This window comes from Pristiophorus japonicus, chromosome 8, assembly GCF_044704955.1.
Source record: "Pristiophorus japonicus isolate sPriJap1 chromosome 8, sPriJap1.hap1, whole genome shotgun sequence".
NCBI lineage: Eukaryota > Metazoa > Chordata > Chondrichthyes > Pristiophoridae > Pristiophorus > Pristiophorus japonicus.
This window is the reverse complement of record NC_091984.1, coordinates 22,852,442-22,872,668: the sequence shown is the minus strand read 5'-3', so window position 1 is coordinate 22,872,668 and position 20,227 is coordinate 22,852,442. Positions and strand designations below refer to the sequence as shown.

General features: G+C 44.1%; 1 protein-coding gene across 2 annotated transcripts in view; it reads right to left on the bottom strand.

Moving 5' to 3' along the window:
• Window positions 1–7,673: 7,673 nt before the first annotated feature.
• lrrc8c (leucine rich repeat containing 8 VRAC subunit C) overlaps window positions 7,674–20,227 on the bottom strand; it is an 80,303-nt gene continuing 67,749 nt past the window's right edge. For both annotated transcript variants that reach the window (XM_070886561.1, XM_070886562.1), the window contains exon 4: window positions 7,674–10,692. In XM_070886561.1, the coding sequence (XP_070742662.1) occupies window positions 8,401–10,692 (2,292 nt within the window). In that variant the 3' untranslated portion in view covers window positions 7,674–8,400. The remainder of the gene's footprint in view (window positions 10,693–20,227) is intronic.

Below are 20,227 nucleotides of genomic sequence, written 5' to 3'. Positions count from 1 at the left end.
CCCCATCCCCACGCGGTCTCCAATCTCCGATCCCCCTCTCTGGCCTCCAATCCTCAGCCCATGGCCCCCAACCGCCACACTGGTCTCTCGACTTCCAGCCCCTCCGATCCCCGGCCTTCCTAACCCCCTCCCCCCCCCCCGCAGATCTACAGCCCCTCTGATCCCCGGCCTTCTTATTCCACCACCCCGATCTCCAAACCCTCCCTCCTCTCTGCTACCCTCCTGACAGCCAGCCAGCCTGCCTCTCAATTTGGCTGGCTGCGGGCAGGAAACAGAGAAATAAAATGTTAATCAAGCCCTACCATTAAATTCGGAAGGGCCTGAGAGAAACCCTTTCTCCTGTGTTTCTGGACTGCATTCTAGCCCAGCTCAATTTGCACCAGCGTAAACACAGTTAGTAATGATTTTTTTAGGTAAGTTTTTTTTCAGCCAAAGGGGACGCAACCTGCCACCCGCGCCAATTCTGGCAAGCTGAGAGTTACTCCAGTTCTTCTTAGGCCTCTGTAGAAAAACCTTCCAATGAGTTAGGGAAATCGGCGCAGGTAAGGAAATTGGCGCAGGTAAATGCAGCAGATGCCTGGACAACAGCAGCAGGATCGGTAAGAGAGATGGGGAGAGGAGCGGGGGAAGTCTTTTGGGTATAGTTAGGTGTGGGGACCAGGAGGGAGTAGGCCATTTGACCTGGGATAGGTGCAGAGAGCAGGAGGGAGGAGGCCACTTGGCCAGGGCTAGGTGCGGGCCCGGGAGGCCCTTCAGCCTGGGATAGGAGCAGATATCGGCACCAGCATTGGGGGAGTGGGACTTTAATAATGTAATGGAGGTAAGTTGCTGCAATGTATTTGTGCTTGTGAAGTTTTTGCGATGTATTTTAAGGTGCTTGTGCAGGTTGCGAGCTGGCTGTTTCACTTTCCAGCCTCAGCCCGCATTGGGTCTCTGGTTACCGCAGCTACCTGATCTTTTTGGCGCAGATCAAGGCTCCACCCCCAAAACTAAAGGACAGGCTAGGCTGCGCCAAAATGAAGAAATCCAACGGTAAAACATGGAACTTTTTTTTTTGGCGCACTTGGGCCCCAAAAAAACAGGCGTAACTCTTCAAGTGCACCCAAAAAAAGCTTTGGGGAAAATTGAGCCCCAAGATCTGTTACACTTATTAAGTCTTGCATCTAGTGTTTCCATTGAGAAAAAAAAGCAGAAAAACCATATCTGATGGCTGTCGCGCCCCAGACACACTTCTAAACGCCATGTCACGTGCCCACTGTTTTGCTTCCCGTACCTGTACTGAGCCTAACACAATGCCAATCAATATTCATGAAGTATCTACTTCATAAATGTCGGGGATTACTATTCACTAAAACCATACTCAGCCTAAACACACTTCATCCCAGACCCATTCAGTTTCCATATATAATTTGATAGCAGTGTACACTGAAGTGTAACGTAAAGATGTGGTGCAAAATACCTCTTGCTTAATTTTACCCAGTGTATTTTTCTTTATTACACCCTTGAACAGCACGGACCTGAATTTATCTGTTGGTATATTTTTCTCTGTTAATTACTGTTAATGGAAACTAGATATGAGTATGAAGCAGTGTGCCCCATGTTATATTTGGGTGTACATTTTTTCTAAAGTTAAGGGGAAAATATAACCTGGTGCTATAGTATTCTGTGATCTGTTGTTCACTCTGCAGAGGGTTGAATAACACTACAAGCATGAATGATAAGGACATAAATAAGTAGGCAGCACTATTTAAATGAACTGTATTCTTTTACCATCAGATTTATTTATTTTTAATATGTATGAAATGTTTTTGACAAATTAAAACAGCTTTAAGGTATCATGGGGGGGGGGGGGGCGCTAACTATCGGAAGGAAAGGATTTGTCTAAAACACTCTGTGCAGCATCACCATGAGTCAAGATACACAACGCTTTATGCCATACATAACATTAGGAGTCCAATCACATTCCAGATTCTGCATATCTTCCTTTACAAAACAAGCACCAATGCAAATGAAAGAATTGTGTACACAGTTTACAATTGAATACCGTAAGTGACAGCTTTCAAACTTGGTACAACTAGTTGTGTTGAACAAGCCACCTGTAATAAACAGTAATTTGTGTCAGTAACAAGTTACACCCGATCTACGGTAATTAGCAGAACTTTATTGTGCTTCTTTCACTAGCTACATCTCTGCAGTAATTCGATTGTTCGTTTCTCTAAACACAAAAACATACACATCATAGAATTCCCTTGCAGAAATATCACTAATTTAGACAGACTCTTGCACAAGGTTCAATTTAAAGCATTGTTCTTCTTTACAATAGTTAACCATTTTACACAAAGTTTCTAATTGAGATACTGCTGTCTGAAAGGTCATTTATACTGCATTAAATGAGCAAATACATCCTTCATACATATGGGCTATTATGTTTAATTTATCCTTATACTGTTTTGAATATACAGATAGATACAATAGGAGTCAATTAAGTGCTGTGCTGAAACATAATCATGTATGATACTGCTATTTGAAATATAATTTACTAATACAAAGTTTCACAGTTCACACATTCAGCCTTGTAATACTGTACATCAAGAAAATACAATATAGTAATTTGTACAGTGTGATAAAAATTGACATTAAAAAAATAAAAAGGCAATTTAGTTCTAAAATCAGTAGTGGACACAGATATTACAAACAGATGTCGAATGAATAAAATAATGACTTTGGATTACAATAATAGGGTTTTTCTCATTTGCAGATCATTTGGATTTTCAGGCACTATAAAGTACACAAACCCTCCTAGCCTATTATCAAGAAACCACAAATAATTACTGTTTTGTTTGCTGTAATGAGTAAGTGCAGAAGTGAGTGATGATAATATTTTGAACACAAGGAGGCCCTCGTGCAGTTGAATTGGTATTAAATCCAATTCACATTGCAGGGGTGACTCAGCGAGCAGTGTGTAGATCCCATGTCAACATTTCCACTAGAAATACTGAATCGAGTCTCTGAGATATGAATGTATGTTTCTTTGGATGCATTTACAGGGCAGGTTTAGCATTAGTGCAAAGCAGTTCAGCTTTGTAAATCACTAAACTTAGTGTAAATCGAATGCAAAGGCCCCAGCTTACTCGGAAATGAAGTGGTGTGATACTCTGTCCTCCAGGAAGTCTCACTCTGCTTCATTCCGAGTGTAAATAGGCCCTCAATCAAAAGGAATCCAGCTTAGTAGCGAGATAGTCCCAAGTTATTGTGAGATATGCTTAATAAATGATTTCTCCTTCAGCCACAAACGCAGTGAATTCAATACATTTACCCGTTGCAATATAATTTCAGAAACCCAAGAGAAAAATCTAAATTGGCCCAAGTATGTTGTACATACATGTGCCTTAATTTACAAACATGGTGTCCTATCATGGAGTGATTCTCTTCAAGTATCTGATTGAACAACTTCAAACACACAGTGACTGTTCTGTTAGTCAACTTTAATGTTCTTTGGTTGAATTATTCAAAATATATTATTTTTTTTGAAAGGAAGATTTCAAACAGAATACTTCACAGGTTTGATATTTTTTAACCTGTTAAATCCAGTTTATCAAAGTATTAAAAAAAAACATTTCTGATTACAAAAGGTAATGTGCACTTCTTTCAAAATAAGAGAGAAAGGCAGCATCAGTAATAAAGTGCAGAAAGCAGCTACGACCTACTTGTGACAGAACTGGCCCAGAGCTTGACAGGTAGCGAAGTGCTGCCTCTCACGTTTGGGAAGGGTGGGGGAGAAAGGGGGAGTAATTAAATAAAAATTAACCTTACACCAATAAGATCCTTGTTCTCATCTGGTCTGTTTGTTCTGGTTGGTTAAGAGTGATATGGCAGTGTGTAGTATCTACAGGACACACTGCAGTAACTCCCTCCCAAATCCGCGATCTCTACCATCTAGAAGGACAAGGACAGCAGGCACATGGGAACATTACCACCTCCACGTTTCCCTCCAAATTACACACCATCCTGACTTAGACATATATCACCATTCCTTCATCGTCACTGGGTCAAAATGCTGAAACTTCCTCCCTAACAGCACTGTGGGAGTACCTTCACCACACGGACTGCAGCGGTTCAAGAGGGCGGCTCACCATCATCTTTTCAGGGGCAATTAGGGATGGGCAATAAATGTTGGTCACATCCCAAGAATCATTTTTGAAGTGCAGTCACATTATAAATCTCATGGCACTAACTGCGGTAGAGTAAGGAGTTCTCCTGGTGCCCTGGCTAACATTCCTTCCTCAATCAAAAACACATTAACTGGTTATTTGTCTCATTGATGCATTTGCCTGCATAACAATAATCAATGCCATTCAAAATAACTTGTTGTGAAGTGGTTTGAGATGTTTGTGACAGGTGCAAGTGTTTCCTTTATCTATGCTGTTACTGGACAAACACACACACTTTTTTAATAACAATCATTTTAATAGCTTTCCGTAGAACTGGGTTCAAATAAAACCTCGGAGTAAAGTCCAGAGGGATAAAGTGATGGAATGTGGCGATCCCAAAATGATATTTTTGGGCTTTCCAAGACTTTTGTGTTTTTTCATCCTTCCACGGTGTCCTAAAGACATCAGAAGAAAAAACAAATGCATAATAAGCTTGTCTCCATCTCGTTCAATAGGACTGCACACTGGCAAAAGCACAGGAGGAGAGATGAGGAGATTTTTTTTATTTACACAGCAAGCTATCACAATCTGGAATGCACTCCCAGAAAGGGTGATGGAACAGATTCAATGGTAACTTTCAAAAGGGAATTGGATATACTGTATACATGAAAAGGGAAAAATTGCAGGGCTCCAGGGAAAGAGCAGGGGAGTGGGACTAATGGGGCATCCCTTTCAAAGATCTGGCGCAGGCACGATTGGCCGAATGGCCTCCTTTCGTGCTGTAGGATTCTGTGATTCCTGTCGCGCACACAATCAAAGTCCTGTGCAATGTTCAGATTTGCAACAGGTAACAAAATCAGAGCTTATCTCTGAAAGTGCAGGTATTGTATTTGAGACACAAGCTTACAATTGACTGCAATACCATTTTGAACACGTAACACGCTCAAAAGCCATTCCTCGGAAACGCCATTGTCACCGAGGCAGAAATCCATTTATTTCAAATGGGTTAACACCTCCATTATGATAATAAATAGAGGAATGTCATAAGAGGGCATTAAGAGCTTGTACGTTCATTTCAACTGTCATTTCATAAGCTGCAGTCTCCCATCTAAAGCCAGGTTGTCAGATACCTTCAGATTTGCTGTTGCCTTTATTCTATCTTTGCTCCTGATTCCCTTTTGTTTACGGTATATTTATAAAAGGGAAAGATCTATAGTATGTCCCAAACCTAATGCTGCTGCCCTTAAGAAGGAAAATCTCTCTTGGTTAGGTGGGAGATCAAGCTTAAATGTTTTGTGTGATTAAGTATTCATAGGGTTATTTTCTTAAGTGCCACAGGGTAAGTTTATGACTCAAATTGCAATGGTGTGGTACTGAAGTATATTGCTGTGCCAACACTTCTACAGCTCAAAGTGAAGGGTGATGGGATTGATCACATCTGTAATTCTCTACACGGTGAGTTTCTGATCATCTGCTCATTGCTGTTTGTGGGACCCTTGTTGACTGTAAAGCATTTTGGGACATCCTGGGGTCGTGAAAGGTGCTATACAAATGCAAGACTTTCTTTCTCAGCTATGTTCTCAGAGGGTAGAGATTCCTACGCATGGAGGGGGAAAACTCAAAGTATAAGTCAACCCAAGCTGATTGGTGCGTGGTGATGGAGTGGCTTCTTCACAGATTGCAGATTGTCTGCTTGCCACTCAAAGAATGACATGTGGCACTGAGCAAAGTGAGGAGTCTAAAATTGAAAGGACGGGGACTCGCCTGGACTGTACATTATGGGTCGGGTAGTCCTGGCATTGTTGGAAATACAGATCTCACGCTGGGATCTTCCTTCTCTTATATTGGGCATGTCCTGTTTTGCACAAATTCTGTGCAAGATAATTCAAGCCACTGGCTCTTATTTCTAAGCTTAAAAATCCCCCACATTTCGACCTTAAAAGATGGAAGGAATGTATTGTTGGACTTTTCATGGATTGTGAGGCGCAAAATGAAAGTCCTACGCTTTTAGCTGCACATACAAGTAGCTTCTAGACGCCTTTCATTTTTTTCCCACTCTTCCATCGTTCTTCATTTAGTTAAAAAGTGGTTTATCCACACTACATGAATTTTGAATGAAACAGCTAATTGTTAAACTGTATACAATCTTGCATTATATCAAGTATGGAATGGTGTTATATAAAGTATGGAATAAGAAAAGATAATTTGGCCCATTCACCCAAACCATCCAACAAACCATAGACAATGGACACTGCCATGCGATTTCCCTGACTTATTTAATTTCCTGAAGCAAGCAAATAATGACGCAGTAAACTTACAAGAACAAAGCTCTGAATTTTCCCCATTAATAATCAAAGACAATGAAGTGATAGTTCCGTGATCCCCGTTCTCGGCTGCCATTATATTAGCCGCTAAGTGATTTCCATTTCACATTGACGCACAAGAAGCATTATAACTCAGCAGTAGCTTGGCTCTCTGACAACTTAGCTCGATGGCTGAAGCCACTGGCACCCTCTGCTGTTGGACGAGGTGTAGTATCACCTTGGGTCTGGTGTGAAGGCGCTTTTTAAAAACAAAATGTGTCAGTTGGGCAGCTTGCACTCATTATAAACTAAAGTCTTTATAACTTGTGAGTTTATATAGGCGGTCTGCAGTAGTGTGGAAATATGAATTTATAATTGGGAAAAAGTTGTCATAGAAGTATGATTAAAAAAATAACAGGAAATTTTTGTATACAGGAAGTGCATGCAAATGTTAGATTTTTTAAATATATCTAGACTGGAGCTGTTGCATTCTGTAAGCACCCGCTCACAGAGTTCGCTCTTGGTTGGCCATTGCGCATGCTGCAGTGTAACTCTGGTCTGCGGGCACATATTATGATCTACGCCCAGTAATCTCAGATTGGCAGGTGTCATATAATGGCAAACTTATATTTTTAAACTTAATTTCTAAATTACCATCTCCCCAACAAATAAAATAAGTAATTGTATAATATATATACATACATAAGTGTATAGTGCTTCTTTTAGTATTCTGTTTAAAAATAACCTGTCACACGGCCAGTGTGAGGCCATATACCTTTAACTCCTGTCACTATCCTCCTAATTACCTATTCAACTGCATCATACTGCACCTACGCATCTCCATATAATTGTACAAACATTCCTTGTGTATATATATATAATATATTGAATACACTTTTTTTACCCTCAGCTCTTTAGCAGCAGTTCAATCTCCCATGTTCTACAACACCATAGCCACTATATTACAATGCTACATTTTAACTCAGTCACAGTCGTCCACTGCCCTATACACTGTATATATGTAGTTCAAATTGACAAGTCTATGCACCAGCATACTGCAGTTCCCAGCTACATTCTTAGCCTTAGTTCCACTGCAGTCTCCAAATATAGGTATGTTCTAAATAAGTGACATCGAGGCATAATGGTCCCCCCCCCGCCCCCCCAGGATCTCCCCCCACGCAGTGTCCCATCAGCTAGCAGTAGCTCATGTTGGGTTACACAATCCTTTTGTATCTCTGCTTTAGTGCAAAAGCTAGTTTCCCTGCGAGTACGTTGCATTGAATAAATGATAAGCAATGAGCATCTACATCAGTTTGTGGTATCCTTTGCTCAGCTTAGTGGCATGTTATACCTGCTTGTGCAGCAGTTTCGGGTATTAACACCCTTCAAAAGGCACATTTTTTCAATTGATTTTTTTGTTGTTAAAGAAATAAATTTGGAAAGAACCACCATTTTGTCTGACCCCTGTTTACTGAGAACAGAGTTCTGATTTTAGATATATATATATATATTTTATATATTTAAAAAAGGCTGGTCGTATCGTCACACAGAGATTTCTGTCAGTCGTATCTGCACGCTTTGTTTTTCAGTGCATAAAGGCAATGGTCTGCTATGGTAAGTTTCCCCTGGCTCTAATCCAGAATTTCCATAGCCCACTTGTTTGAGATTTGTAACTGTAATACAGGCGAGACACTAACTACTGAATCATCACCAATTCCATCTGTTGTTTCATACAGCATAGCTAAAAAACAAAGATTATAAAATACAAGGTTAATGTAAAAATGTTGGCAGTAACTCTGGAATTAGACACATTTAAAAGCAAAACAAGCAAGCAAACAAACAAAGAGAAACACAGCCAGCTCACCACAGACTCACCCACCAGGGTCACGCGACCTTAAAAGTGGTAACAATATGGCTGAAATTGAGCTTGCCCTTTTGACAACACTCTATTCGGTTTTCATTTGTTCCCTGACATCAGAAGGCAGCACGTCAAACAGGGTGTCCTCCACCAGCAGCCCGCTGCGCTTCAGTGCCCGGCACGCCCCCAGCTCCGGCGGCAGGGCCTCGAAGTGATTGCCCTTCAGTTCCAGCAGCGTCAGCAGCGCCAAGTTGCCGATCTTTGGCGACAGCACCGACAGGTTGTTCTTCCCGATTTTGAGCGTCTTGAGCTTTTTGCAAAAGTACAGCTCGTCCGGCAGGCTCTCCACTTTGTTGCCGGTGATGGAGAAGTCCTGCAGGCTCTGGAGGACCCCGATCTCGGGGGGGATGAAGCGAATGTCGTTGTGACCCAGGTCCAGGGACCGCAGCTTGTTGCACAGGAAAAGGTGCGAAGGCAAGACCTCGATCTTGTTGTGGTTGAAGTAAAGGCGCTCCAGGCTGGACAGCTTCTTGATGTGCTCCGGGATGTAAGTTATACTGTTGTGCCACATCTTCAGGCACGTGAGTTTGCGGCAGTGTTGAAAGCTGATAATTTCCTCGACGGATTTGAGATTGTTTTCCTTCAGGTCAAGCTCCTGGAGATTGGTCAGGCTGAAGACGGCGTGGGGTATGCGCTCCAGGTCGCAGTGAATAAGTTCCACCTCAGTCAGGTTGACCATTTTCTTCAAGCTGTTGAGCATCACTAACTTGGTGCCGTCATTCTGAATGCACAGTGTTTGCAGGTGGCTCGAAGTCTCCACGATTGGCGGTGGGATCTTGGTCAAGTTACTTTTAATGTAAAGAACCTTGAGACTCTTGAGTTCCCGCAGGGACTCCAACGTGACGTTCTTGGAGAGGTCGGGGCTCAGAGAGCCTTGGAGGTGCAACTCCTCCAAACTCTTCAGCGCATACATCCAGTGCGGCAGCTCCCGGATATCGTCAAACTTGACTCGCAACACCTTGAGATTCTCCTTCAGGAACGCCAGAGCGGCGCTGTGGATCTTGACCGAGCACTGGTAGAGAGACAGCTCCTGGAGGTCCTCAAGCTGCACAATGGTGGCTGGGATGGTGACATTGTTGATTATCTCCAGCTTCAGGGACTGCAGTTCGGTCAGCTCAAAGACCGTATCCGGCAACCCGGACAGCATGAAAAGCTGCAGCTCCAGCCGGTTCTGGGCGCTGGTCTGCAGCCGCTGCCGCAGCTTGTCCGGCGTCCACTCGTTGTTCAGGTTCAGCTGCTTCAGCTTATTCTCGCTGACCTCCGACAGAAAGACGGCGAATCTCTTGGAGTACAGCGGGTCGTACTGGTCGATCAGGTGCAACATGAAGGCAAAGTCGTTCTTGACGTCCGGGATGTCGTCGATGCCCGTCTCTTGCCGCACGTACTCAAAGGAGTACTCCTTGAGGGATCGGTAAAACAGCCAGTACAGCGTGTAGAGGCACGTCAGGCCATAGACACTGACAAAGCACAGATAGCAAATGGACAGCTTGGAGAAGAGGTGAGCCATGGTGTGGTTGCAGGAGAACTTACAGTAGCCAGTCATCTCCTGAATGTTCACCTCGCAGTCCACCGTGAAGTTGACCTTGGAGACCAGGATACTGTTATAGGCGACGATGAAAATGAACTTAATGACTTTGATGATGGTTTGACGCACGTACATGGAATACAGGAGGTCGCCTTCCTCGACGTGCAGTCGGAACTTTTTGACCTTCTCGAACAGGGCCTTGGCCTGCTCGCCTTCCTTTTTGTCCAGGGCGCTGACGGTCGGCTTCTCCACCACAATCTTCTCGGGAATGGACCGCAGCGACTGCGTCTTCACCAGGTTGCTCTCCGAATTGGCCACGCTGGGTGCCACTTTGACCAGGTTGGTCTTGGGGCAGCTCTTGTTGTCCTTCTCCTCGGGATTTTCGCCCGAAACCTCCGACAGTGCGCGGGTGGTCCAGGGCGAGTCAAAGCACTTCCCTAGGATGGAGATGAAGTGCTCGATTTTCGAGCTGGACCCGGGGAACTTGAACCAAAAGTTGCTGCACAGCATGAAGATGAGCGTGTGTATCAGCACAAGGTAGGGGAAATACTTGGCATACCAGTGCAGTGCACGCTCGTAGCACATCTGGTTTATAAAGCTGTACTGTTGCAAGTCAAGGTTGGTCTTCAGTCCTTTCATTTCATCAGACGGACCCGAGGAGGGGTGTGGTAAAGGCAAAGGTGCTCGTGTGACAAACTCACTGGAAGAAAGGTTGAGCAGAGTTTGATTTTGAATAGGGCGGGAGTTGTGGGCCGAATTCCGTTTCGGAAGACAAATAATCTTGTCTTGCATTACCTGGGAAAGGAAGGCGGGAAAAACACAAGCCGTTAAAATGTATTACTTTGGTGCAAGTTTAAATACAAATATTTACCAATGAATCATATAATCATAGAAATTACAAGAGATCTTTCGGCCCATCGTGCCTGTGCTGGTCTTAGCTTTTCAAATAGTGATAGGTACTCGACATAGATTATAAAAATATTAAAATGGGTTTGTTAACAGTAAAGAAATAACTAGCATTTATATGAAGCCTTTCAGACCACATCATGTTTTACAGCCAATTAAGTACTTTTGAAGTGTTGTAATGTAGGGAACACAATATGCACACAGCAAGCTCCCACCAGCAGCAAACAGCAAAATGACCGAACAAGCTGTGTTTTTAGTGATATTGGTTGAGGAATAAATATTGGCCAGGACACCGGGATAACCTCTTCGCCCTTCGAAATAGTGCCATGGAGTATATTTTAGGGGTCTCAGTTTAACTGTCTCACTCAAAAGATGGCACCTCTAACAGTGCAGCACTCCTGCAGTACGATGTCAGCCAAGATTATCTGTTAAATCTTTGGAGTGGGACTTGAACCCATGCCTTCTGACTCAGGCAAAAGTGCTACCCACGGAGTCAAAGCTATTCTTTGTGTTTCAGCTTAAAGTTCAATAGTTCAGTGTTCATGGGAATATGGGAACCCTGAACATTTACCAGAGATTTAGCTTTGGTGTAAGTATCTGTAGAATGCTAACAATCAGCAAGTACAGAAATAGGTTTGTTTTGTTGTATAGAGCAGATTTACTTTTATGGGGCAATTGTGATAGTTAAGCGTAGCACAACTGCGAGTACAAATGCATGGATCTTATCACCTCCCAGGGCTGTCTGTTACTGTTGGAAGCATATTTCAACAATTCCTGCATACATCACAAGATGGCAGCACATTCCCTCTCAATCAACGAGAACCACTTTCCACAGTCGAAAAAGTGCAACATCCCCACTGACACCTGGGAATCCCTGGCTCACGACCGCTCAAAGCGTAGGAAAAGCATCCTGGAAAGTGCCGAACACCTCGAGTCGCTTCGCCGGGAGCAAGCTGAAACCAAGCGCAAAGAGCGGAAGGAGCACACGGCAACCCAAACACCCCACCCACCCGTCCCTCCAACCACCATCTGCCCCACCTGTGACAGAGACTGTAGGTCCCGCATTGGACTCTTCAGTCACCTGAGAACTCATTTTTGGTGTGGAAGCAAGTCATCCTCGACTCCGAGGGACTGCCTAAGAAGAAGAAAAAGAAGACAGTTGTTCAAACCACTCAACCTGCAATCTTGAAAATGAGAGAAATCTTATTTAACTACGAGTAGTGATGTGAATATTTAAATAACTTAATGGCTGGATTTTACACAAGTGTAAACAAGTTCTGGGTCTCTGCATACGCTGTGGATACGTGAAAACTTGTGATTGGTCAAGTTTCTCCTGGCCAGATCGTACCCATCCACTGGAAATTCACGTACTCTGGTGCCGGGTAGGGCTATTTGCCCAACTACTGCCCAACGAATACCCACCAAACCCTTACACCTAGTAAAATCAGGTGCAAAGCCTTCTTTTACCAGCGTAAGGGTTAAAAGAAATGTTAAAATAAAATGTTTAAATGATTTAAGCATTCACTTACATTTAAAATTAGTTTAGGTCACTTTTATCCCAGTTAAAAATGTTTACATTTATTTTTCAAAAAATACATTTTTTATTTTAAATGTTTAATTAAATATATTTTTAAAATAGAGGTTGGGTCTCTTTTTGCTTGACAAAAGAAGGCTGAGGGGTGACCTAATTGAGGTCTTTAAAATTATCAAAGATTTTGATAGTGTGGATACAGAGAGAATGTTTCCACTTGTGGGGAAGAGCGTAACTAGAGCCATCAATATAACATAGTTACCAAGAAATCAATTAGGGAATTCAAGAGAAACTTCTTTACCCAAACAGTGGTGAGAATGTGGAACTTGCTACCACAGGGAGTGGTTGAAGTGACTAATTTAGATGCGTTCAAGGGGAGGCGAGATAAGCATATGAGGGAGAAGGGAATAGAGGATATTTAGATGAGGAAAGATGGAAAGAGGCTTGAGTGGAGCATAAACGCCACCATGGACTGGTTGGGCCAAATGGCCTGTTTCAGTATATCCTATGTGTTCTAACGTATTTTAATTCATTTTGAACCGGTGATTATTTATTTTTATTTCAGTGTTGTGAAATGGTATTTATTAAATACCTTGGGAGCCTCATCATCATAGGCAGTCTCTTGAAATCGAGGAAGACTTGCTTCCACTCCAAAAGTGAGTTCTTAAATGACTATACAGTCCAATACGGGAATTACAGTCTCTGTCACAGGTGGGATGACAGTTGTTGAAGGAAAGGGTGAGTGGGACAGGTTTGCCGCACACTCTTTCCGCTGTCTGCGCTTGTTTTCTGCATGCTCTCTGCGACGAGACTCGAGGTGCTCAGCACCCTCCCAGATGCTCTTCCTCCACTTAGGGCGGTCTTTGGTCAGGGATTCCCAGGTGTTGGTGGGGATGTTGCATTTTATTAAGGAGGCTTTGAGGGTGTCCTTATATCATTTCCTCTGCCCACCTGGGGCTCATTTGCTATGTAGAAGTTCCGAGTAGAGCGCTTTCTTTGGGAGTCTTCTGTCAGGCATGCGAACAATGTGGCCCGCCGAACGGAGCTGGTCAAGTGTGATCAGTGCTTCGATGCTGGGGTTGTTGGCCTGATCGAGAGATTAACGTTGGTGCGTCTGTCCTCCCAGAGGATTTGCAGGATCTTGTGGAGACATCGTTAGTGGTATTTCTCCAGCGATTTGAGGTGTCTACTGTAAATGGTCCACGTCTCTGAGCCATACAGGAGGGCAGGTATCACTACAGCCCTGTAGACCATAAACTTGGTGCCAGATTTGAGGGCCTGATCTTCGAACACTCTCTTCCTCAGGCGGCCGAAGGTTGGGAGCCTACTGTCAACAAGGGCAGACGTCGATGACGAGGTCCAACACCGCCTTCAGTGTGCCAGTGCAGCCTTCGGTCGCCTGAGGAAGAGATTGTTTGAAGACCTGGACAGCAAACCTGGCACCAAGCTCATGGTCTACAGAGCAGTAGTAATACCCACCCTCCTATATGCTTCAGAGACATGGACTATGTACAGCATGCACCTCAAAGCACTGGAGAAGTATCACCAACGCTGCCTACGCAAGTTCCTGCAAATCCATTGGCAGGATAGGCGCACCAACCCAGTGTTCTCGCTCAGGCCAACATCCCCAGCATCGAAGCATTGACCATGCTTGATCAGCTCCGTTGGACGGGCCAGGTCGTCCGCATGCCCGACACAAGACTACTAAAACAAGCGCTCTACTCGGAGCTCTGACACGGCAAGCGAATCCCAGGTGGGCAGAGGAAATGCTTCAAGGACACCCTCAAGTCCCCTTGAAAAAGTGCAACATCCCCACTGACACCTAGGAATCCTTGGCCCAAGACCACTCAAAATGGAGGAAAAGCATCCAGGAAGGTGCCAAAAACCTCGAGTCTCTTTGACGAGAGCAAGCTGAAGCCAAGCGTCGACAGCGGAAGGAGCGTGCAGCAACCCAGACACCTCGCCTACCTGATCCTTCAACCACCGTCTGCCCCACCTGTGACAGAGACTGTAGGTCCCACATTGGACTCATCAGTCACATGAGAACTCACTTTTATTGTGGAAGCAAGTCATCCTCGACTCCGAGGGACTGCCTAAGATGATGATTAGCAGATTTCTATGATGCTCAGGGGATTCCGCATGTAAATGGAGTCTGCATAAACATCATAGGAATACCCCTTTGTCATTGGTTGCACCGGCTCATGTGATCCCAGGGACGTTTGTGAACCACATGTGGCCCGGTGATCTGTGGGCCTTAACGCAGGTGTACGGTTGTAGGCCCAGGACCGTAAGAGTCTGAAGCTCCGGATGCAGGAGGTTAGTACGGAGTTTTCTTGCGGTTCAGAGGCGTAGGTGGGCAGCAAGTCTCCGATCACAATTTCCAGGCCAATATCATTTTTGTGCTATTATTTATACATAGAAACATAGAAAATAGGAACAGTAATAGGCCATTCGGCCCTTCGAGCCTGCACCGCCATTCAATATGATCGTGGCTGATTCCCCGACCTGCGAGAAACCATCAGCGGCAGGTCGGGGCCATAAAAGGTGCGGCTTGTGGCTCAGGGAGCAGCGTGGAGGCCACCACAAGGTACAGCGCGAGCTGGTGCAGGAGGGCGACGGCAGCGAAGAGTGATGTCAGTAAGGTCCAGATCGGTGATTGGAGTGTGGGAAGATGCAGCAGGAGCGGCGAGAGACTGTGGAGGGACATGATTGGGGCTCAGGGGAGACGTGAGTTCGGGGCCAGGGGCCCAGGGGCAGCATGGGCCAGCCCACATTGCGATATGTGTGCGCACTAGGTCCGTGCAGCTGAGCTGGTCTCCAGTCATCTTGGGTAATCCCTGCCACTGGACCAAGACTGAGCTCTGTCAAGCCCGTGTGATGGCTGGCGTGCAACGGCCACCATACGTTAAAAAATCCATGCACAGGCATCTTCCATCCTTGAGGATGTAGTTTGGGTTCTTCATTCGAAACACCTGTGATCATCCTTTTTTTGGCGTGGAAGCAAGTCATCCTCATTTCGAGGGACTGCCTATGATGATGAGGCTGATCCTCTATCTCAACACCATATTCCCGCTTTTTCCCCATACCCCTTGATGCCTTTTGTGTCTACATGCGTCTAATGGATTGTTATAGTTTCTACAAATCCAAATGTAATTTTACAAAGTTTTGCTCTGATCTGTGCTTACTATTTTCACTCCTCTTAGTTGACGATTATTACTTTATTGCATTTTAATGGCACATAGTTAAAAGCTTAAGTTGGGTTGCAGACACTACAATGCTGCACACATTCATCTTGTTCCGAGTTACTCAATGGCTGAAAATGCCGGCGCAATGTGAAAGCCTGACACACAAGTAAACAAAGTCCGCCAGTGCATTGCTGGCTGAATATGACCCCACTCCAGTGCTTGAACTCCGAGTACTTGCTGGATTTAACATTGACAGCAATTCACAGAGAAGTGAACTGCCACAGTGAATAACTACAAGCCCCTCACCAGTGACCTCTGGGCCATGTAGTCGCTGTCAGGCACCTTGAATCAAGGCTTTGTAGCCAAATGATACACCACTCTAGCGTTATATCAATGTATGGCGTGCAGACTTGTTTAGTTGCAGCCTCTGTTACGTGGCTCAGTGGGTAGCACTCATGTCTGAGTCAGAAACCTGTGGGTTCCAGTCTCACTCCAGAGACTTGAGCCCAAAAATCTAGACTGACACCAGTGCAGTACTGAGGGAGTGCTGCGCTGTCGGAGGTTGCGTCTTTAGGATGAGATGTTGAATTGTGACCCCTTCTGCTCTCTCAGGTGGATGTAAAAGATCCCATGGTACCATTTTGAAGAAGGACAGTGTTAGTTCTCCCTGGCCAATATTAATCCCTCAACCAGTATCAAAAACAGATTATCCGGTCATTATCACATTGCTGTTTGTAGTAGCTTGCTGTGCGCAAATTGGCTGCCATGTTTCTGACATTGCAACAGTGACTATACTTCAAAAGTACTTAATTGACTGTAAAGCGCTTTGAGATGTCCTGAGGTCATGAAAGGAGCAAAATAAATGCAAGTTTTTTATTTTAAGAATAAGCTCTTTATGAAACCAGAATACTTGTACAGCCATATCAACTTCTCGGTTATACAGCAAATGGCCTGTACCTTTGTATGTGGTGACTTATTTGAGAACTCCTAATCCTCTCAGCCCCTTTTTGAGTTGATCTTTTCAGGCTATAAAATGAACAGGGAAAAGGTAGAGGCACTCAGTCATCACGATATCTTCTTCGCTCAACAGAAACAAATCATACAAATGGGATTAAAATTATAATTGTCCTCAGAAAGATGAGTAACAGTTTCTCCTTTATTTGCAGCGTTGAATACCACTGATCCCATCTTTGTAGTGAAGAATGGTCACCATCAAGAAAGAGATTATTCCTTTCAAAGATTATTACCAGGCTTTGTTTAGAGAAATGTTTTCTTTTAGAAAATTAGTCCTTTTTTATCATTTATCTGAATGACCAATGCCTCACTCTAAACTCTCTTACTGGCAGCTGTAGCTTGACTCCTCACCTCCTCTCCCCACCCAACTCTTTTCATATTGCAGACTAATTCAGTTCATGTTACCGGCAGTGGTGTCTCCAAGCGTTTGGCAAGGACCGGCTAACAGTAAATGTATATGTGGGGACGCAAGCCAGCATTTCTGAACGCTTTGCTTCGGCTGCGGTCTGGAAATATTGAAAGGGTTAAAAGTTGGAAGATTCAAGATTGGATTGAAAGAGGCTGTTAAACGATGTTAAGTATTTGGGTGTAACTTGTTACTATGCGAATTCATGACATTGTCTGTATGTTAAGTATTTGAGTACCTTGTTACTATGTGAATAATAGTCATTCATGACATGTCTGTATTTGAGTACCTTGTTACTACAATCTGTTTTGTGTAAAGTAATTCAGAAAGCAGTTAGCCATGATTGTCTAAATGCAAAGAAATAAGAGTTCAAAGGCTTTTTAGGTATAAAAGATGGAACTGGCTTTTGTCACACAGACTCTAATGGACTGTAGAGACACTGGGATCTCGAAAGGTGTGTAACTTCTTGGATACCTGTCTTTGCAAGCAGAGTTGTTGGTTTGTGAATGTCTGAATATCTAAATAAAGATCCAGCCTTTACTACAACTGAGTGTGTGCGGGTAATTCAATGGTAAAAGCAACAAAGTGAAAAAGAGCAAAACAGCCGTTTACAACATTTTGGTGACCCCGACGTGATTTTCAAAAGTTCGTTGGTTTATTCGAAGACCCCAACGTGAAGCAGAAAGTTGGCTGAGTTGTTCGAAGATCCCAACATGACTTTCAAAAGTTCATTGGCTGAGTTGTTCGAAGAAGTGTTTCCCACTCAGCAGTTCGAGGGGTAAGCATTCTCTTAGTTGTCGTGACTTAAAGGGATCTCCAGTTAGTAATGGGAGGATTAGGGAATATTCTAGGTCAGGTCCGGTCATTTCTTAATGAATGGATTGACTCGAAAGGGGGAACCTTATGGGATAAGGCAGGAAACAATGACAGGAGGATGGAGAGAGACCCGGCAGTCCTTAGTGAAGAGTGTCCAGTTAAAAATGATTAAAGTGTTTGGGTTAAAAAGTTATAAAAAGAGAAAAGCGTTAGTGTTGCAGTGTCTAATGCTGGGGATTCAAAAGTTAGGAGAAGAGGCTGAGGCTAGAGATAAGGAAGTCTCAGAACTCAGAGAGCAGTTAACAGCAGTGAGTAAGGAAGTAGAGAATTGGCGATTTCCGGCACTCGGGGCAGCCAGGACTGTTCTGACGCTGGATCAGCATCTTGCTGATGAACAGAATCGTAATCAAGATCTAGAGAAAGGAATATCTAAGCTGCTGCAGATGGTGTTATTAGGTTGCCTAGTGGAGACAGCAATTGATAAAGCTGTGTGGTATTCGAAGGATTCTCCAGGTCTAAGAGTTGAAAAGAGGATTAAGGGACAGGGAGAATGCCCACCGTTCCCATCCGCAACTCCTTTGCCTTCTCTGACTTCGGAGCCTCGAACCCGTGTGGTTTGTGTGGCAACATTGGGTACGGAGGCGGAGCAGTTAGATGCCTCAGACGCTTCACACTCCACAACATTACACATGACCTTCCGGTAATGTGGAGAGTGGGGAAAGCACGTTCGGGCGGACGAGGCGAGAGCAGGATCATGATTCCTCTGCTCCCTATGGAGCTCGTGAAGGGAACACTACCTTAAGTGGTTTTGGGGATTCCTACCCCCTTCAGTAGTTCTGGAAGTAGATGCCTGGGGTGGGGATGATAAATGGTTGGCAAAGGTAGATAGAAAGTTTGTGTCAGAGTGCTGCAGGAATTTCAGTCATGGAAGTGAGACAGAGGTTACAGCGATGGAAGGCAGAAGGGCCTGAGTGGATGAATCCCGCGAGGAGTCGCATAAAAGGAGCAGGACCAGGTGGTGCCTGGATCCCGACCCGTCAGTTGATAGAGGACAGGGATAGACTGGCTAAAGAATTAGTAAAGTTAAAAGAAAAGTTGAAGAATCAGGAAAGAGAAGCTACTCAGGAATGATACCTCAGTTCAGTTGATGAGGTCAGGGGTAGATTCTGCAGGTGAGGGAGGATTCCTGTAGGGATGCCACACCTCAACCCACACATGTTGTTTCTTTCGGACTCTTACTTCAGAATAGGGGTGGCCATACCCTTATTGAGGCATGTGTAGAAGGGCAGCGGGTAATTGACACAGGGTCTGCCGGACAAATGAAGGTTGAGATGAGCCTGGAGGAAGGGGATTCCCCTCTTCAGAGACAGTACCCCATCACCCCAGATGTACGAAGAGCAGTTACTCAACAGTCAAGAGATGAAAGCAGTGGGAGAAGCTTGCTCAGAAGCATTTAAAGTTTCTGCAGGAATGGGCTGTCTCAGAACTAATGAGATGTTCAATGAAAAGCTAAAATGTAGGAGTTACAAACATGATCTTAAAGGATGTGAAATAGAAGTTGGAGCGTTGCAAATATCGAGACAGGAAATGACAGCAGATCCAAAGGGTGAACTGAGAGAAGGACTGGGACTCTCGACTGACCATTCAGCATTTCCATCACCCTTTATTCTATGTTGTTACACTTCCACAGAGGAAATTGTTAAAAACTGTGCAGAGGGCAACAGACTTGGTTGAAGACACCGATTGCGAGTTACATTTCTGAATGTAAACAACATGGAAGTCAAAAACATCAAAATTGAAAGTTGACTTTTAAGTGAAAATGGATATGATCACAGACCAACGGACTTTAAAATGGCATCCTGAGAATCGGGATCTGCAGCAACCCTACTTTGACCCTAAGCGTGCTGCTATTTGGAAGAAGGAAATGTGTGAAAATGGAGTAGAGGATTTCAACAGCTACAGAGTTTGAATCAAGCACTGTTGTGGACATTAACCATGTTACCCAGATAAGTCCTGCAGAGAGGCAACGAGAAGGAGTGGGGGAATGTGGGAGCACAAGCCAGCATTTCTGAACGCTTTGCTTCGGCTGCGGTCTGGAAATATCAAAAGGGTTAAAAGTTGGAAGATTCAAGATTGGATCGAAAGAGGCTGTTAAACGATGTTAAATATTTGGGTGTAACTTGTTACTATGCGAATTCATGACGTTGTCTGTATGTTAAGTATTTGAGTACCTTGTTGCTATGTAAATAATAGTAATTCATGACATGTCTGTATTTGAGTGTACCTTGTTACTATTTGATTGCATCATCTGTATGTTAAACGATGTTAAGAACATAAGAATTAGGAACAGGAGTAGGTCATCTAGCCCCTCGAGCCTGCTCCGCCATTCAATAAGATCATGGCTGATCTTATTTGAGTGTACCTTGTTACTATAATAGTAATTCGTGACATGTCTGAATTTGAGTACCTTGT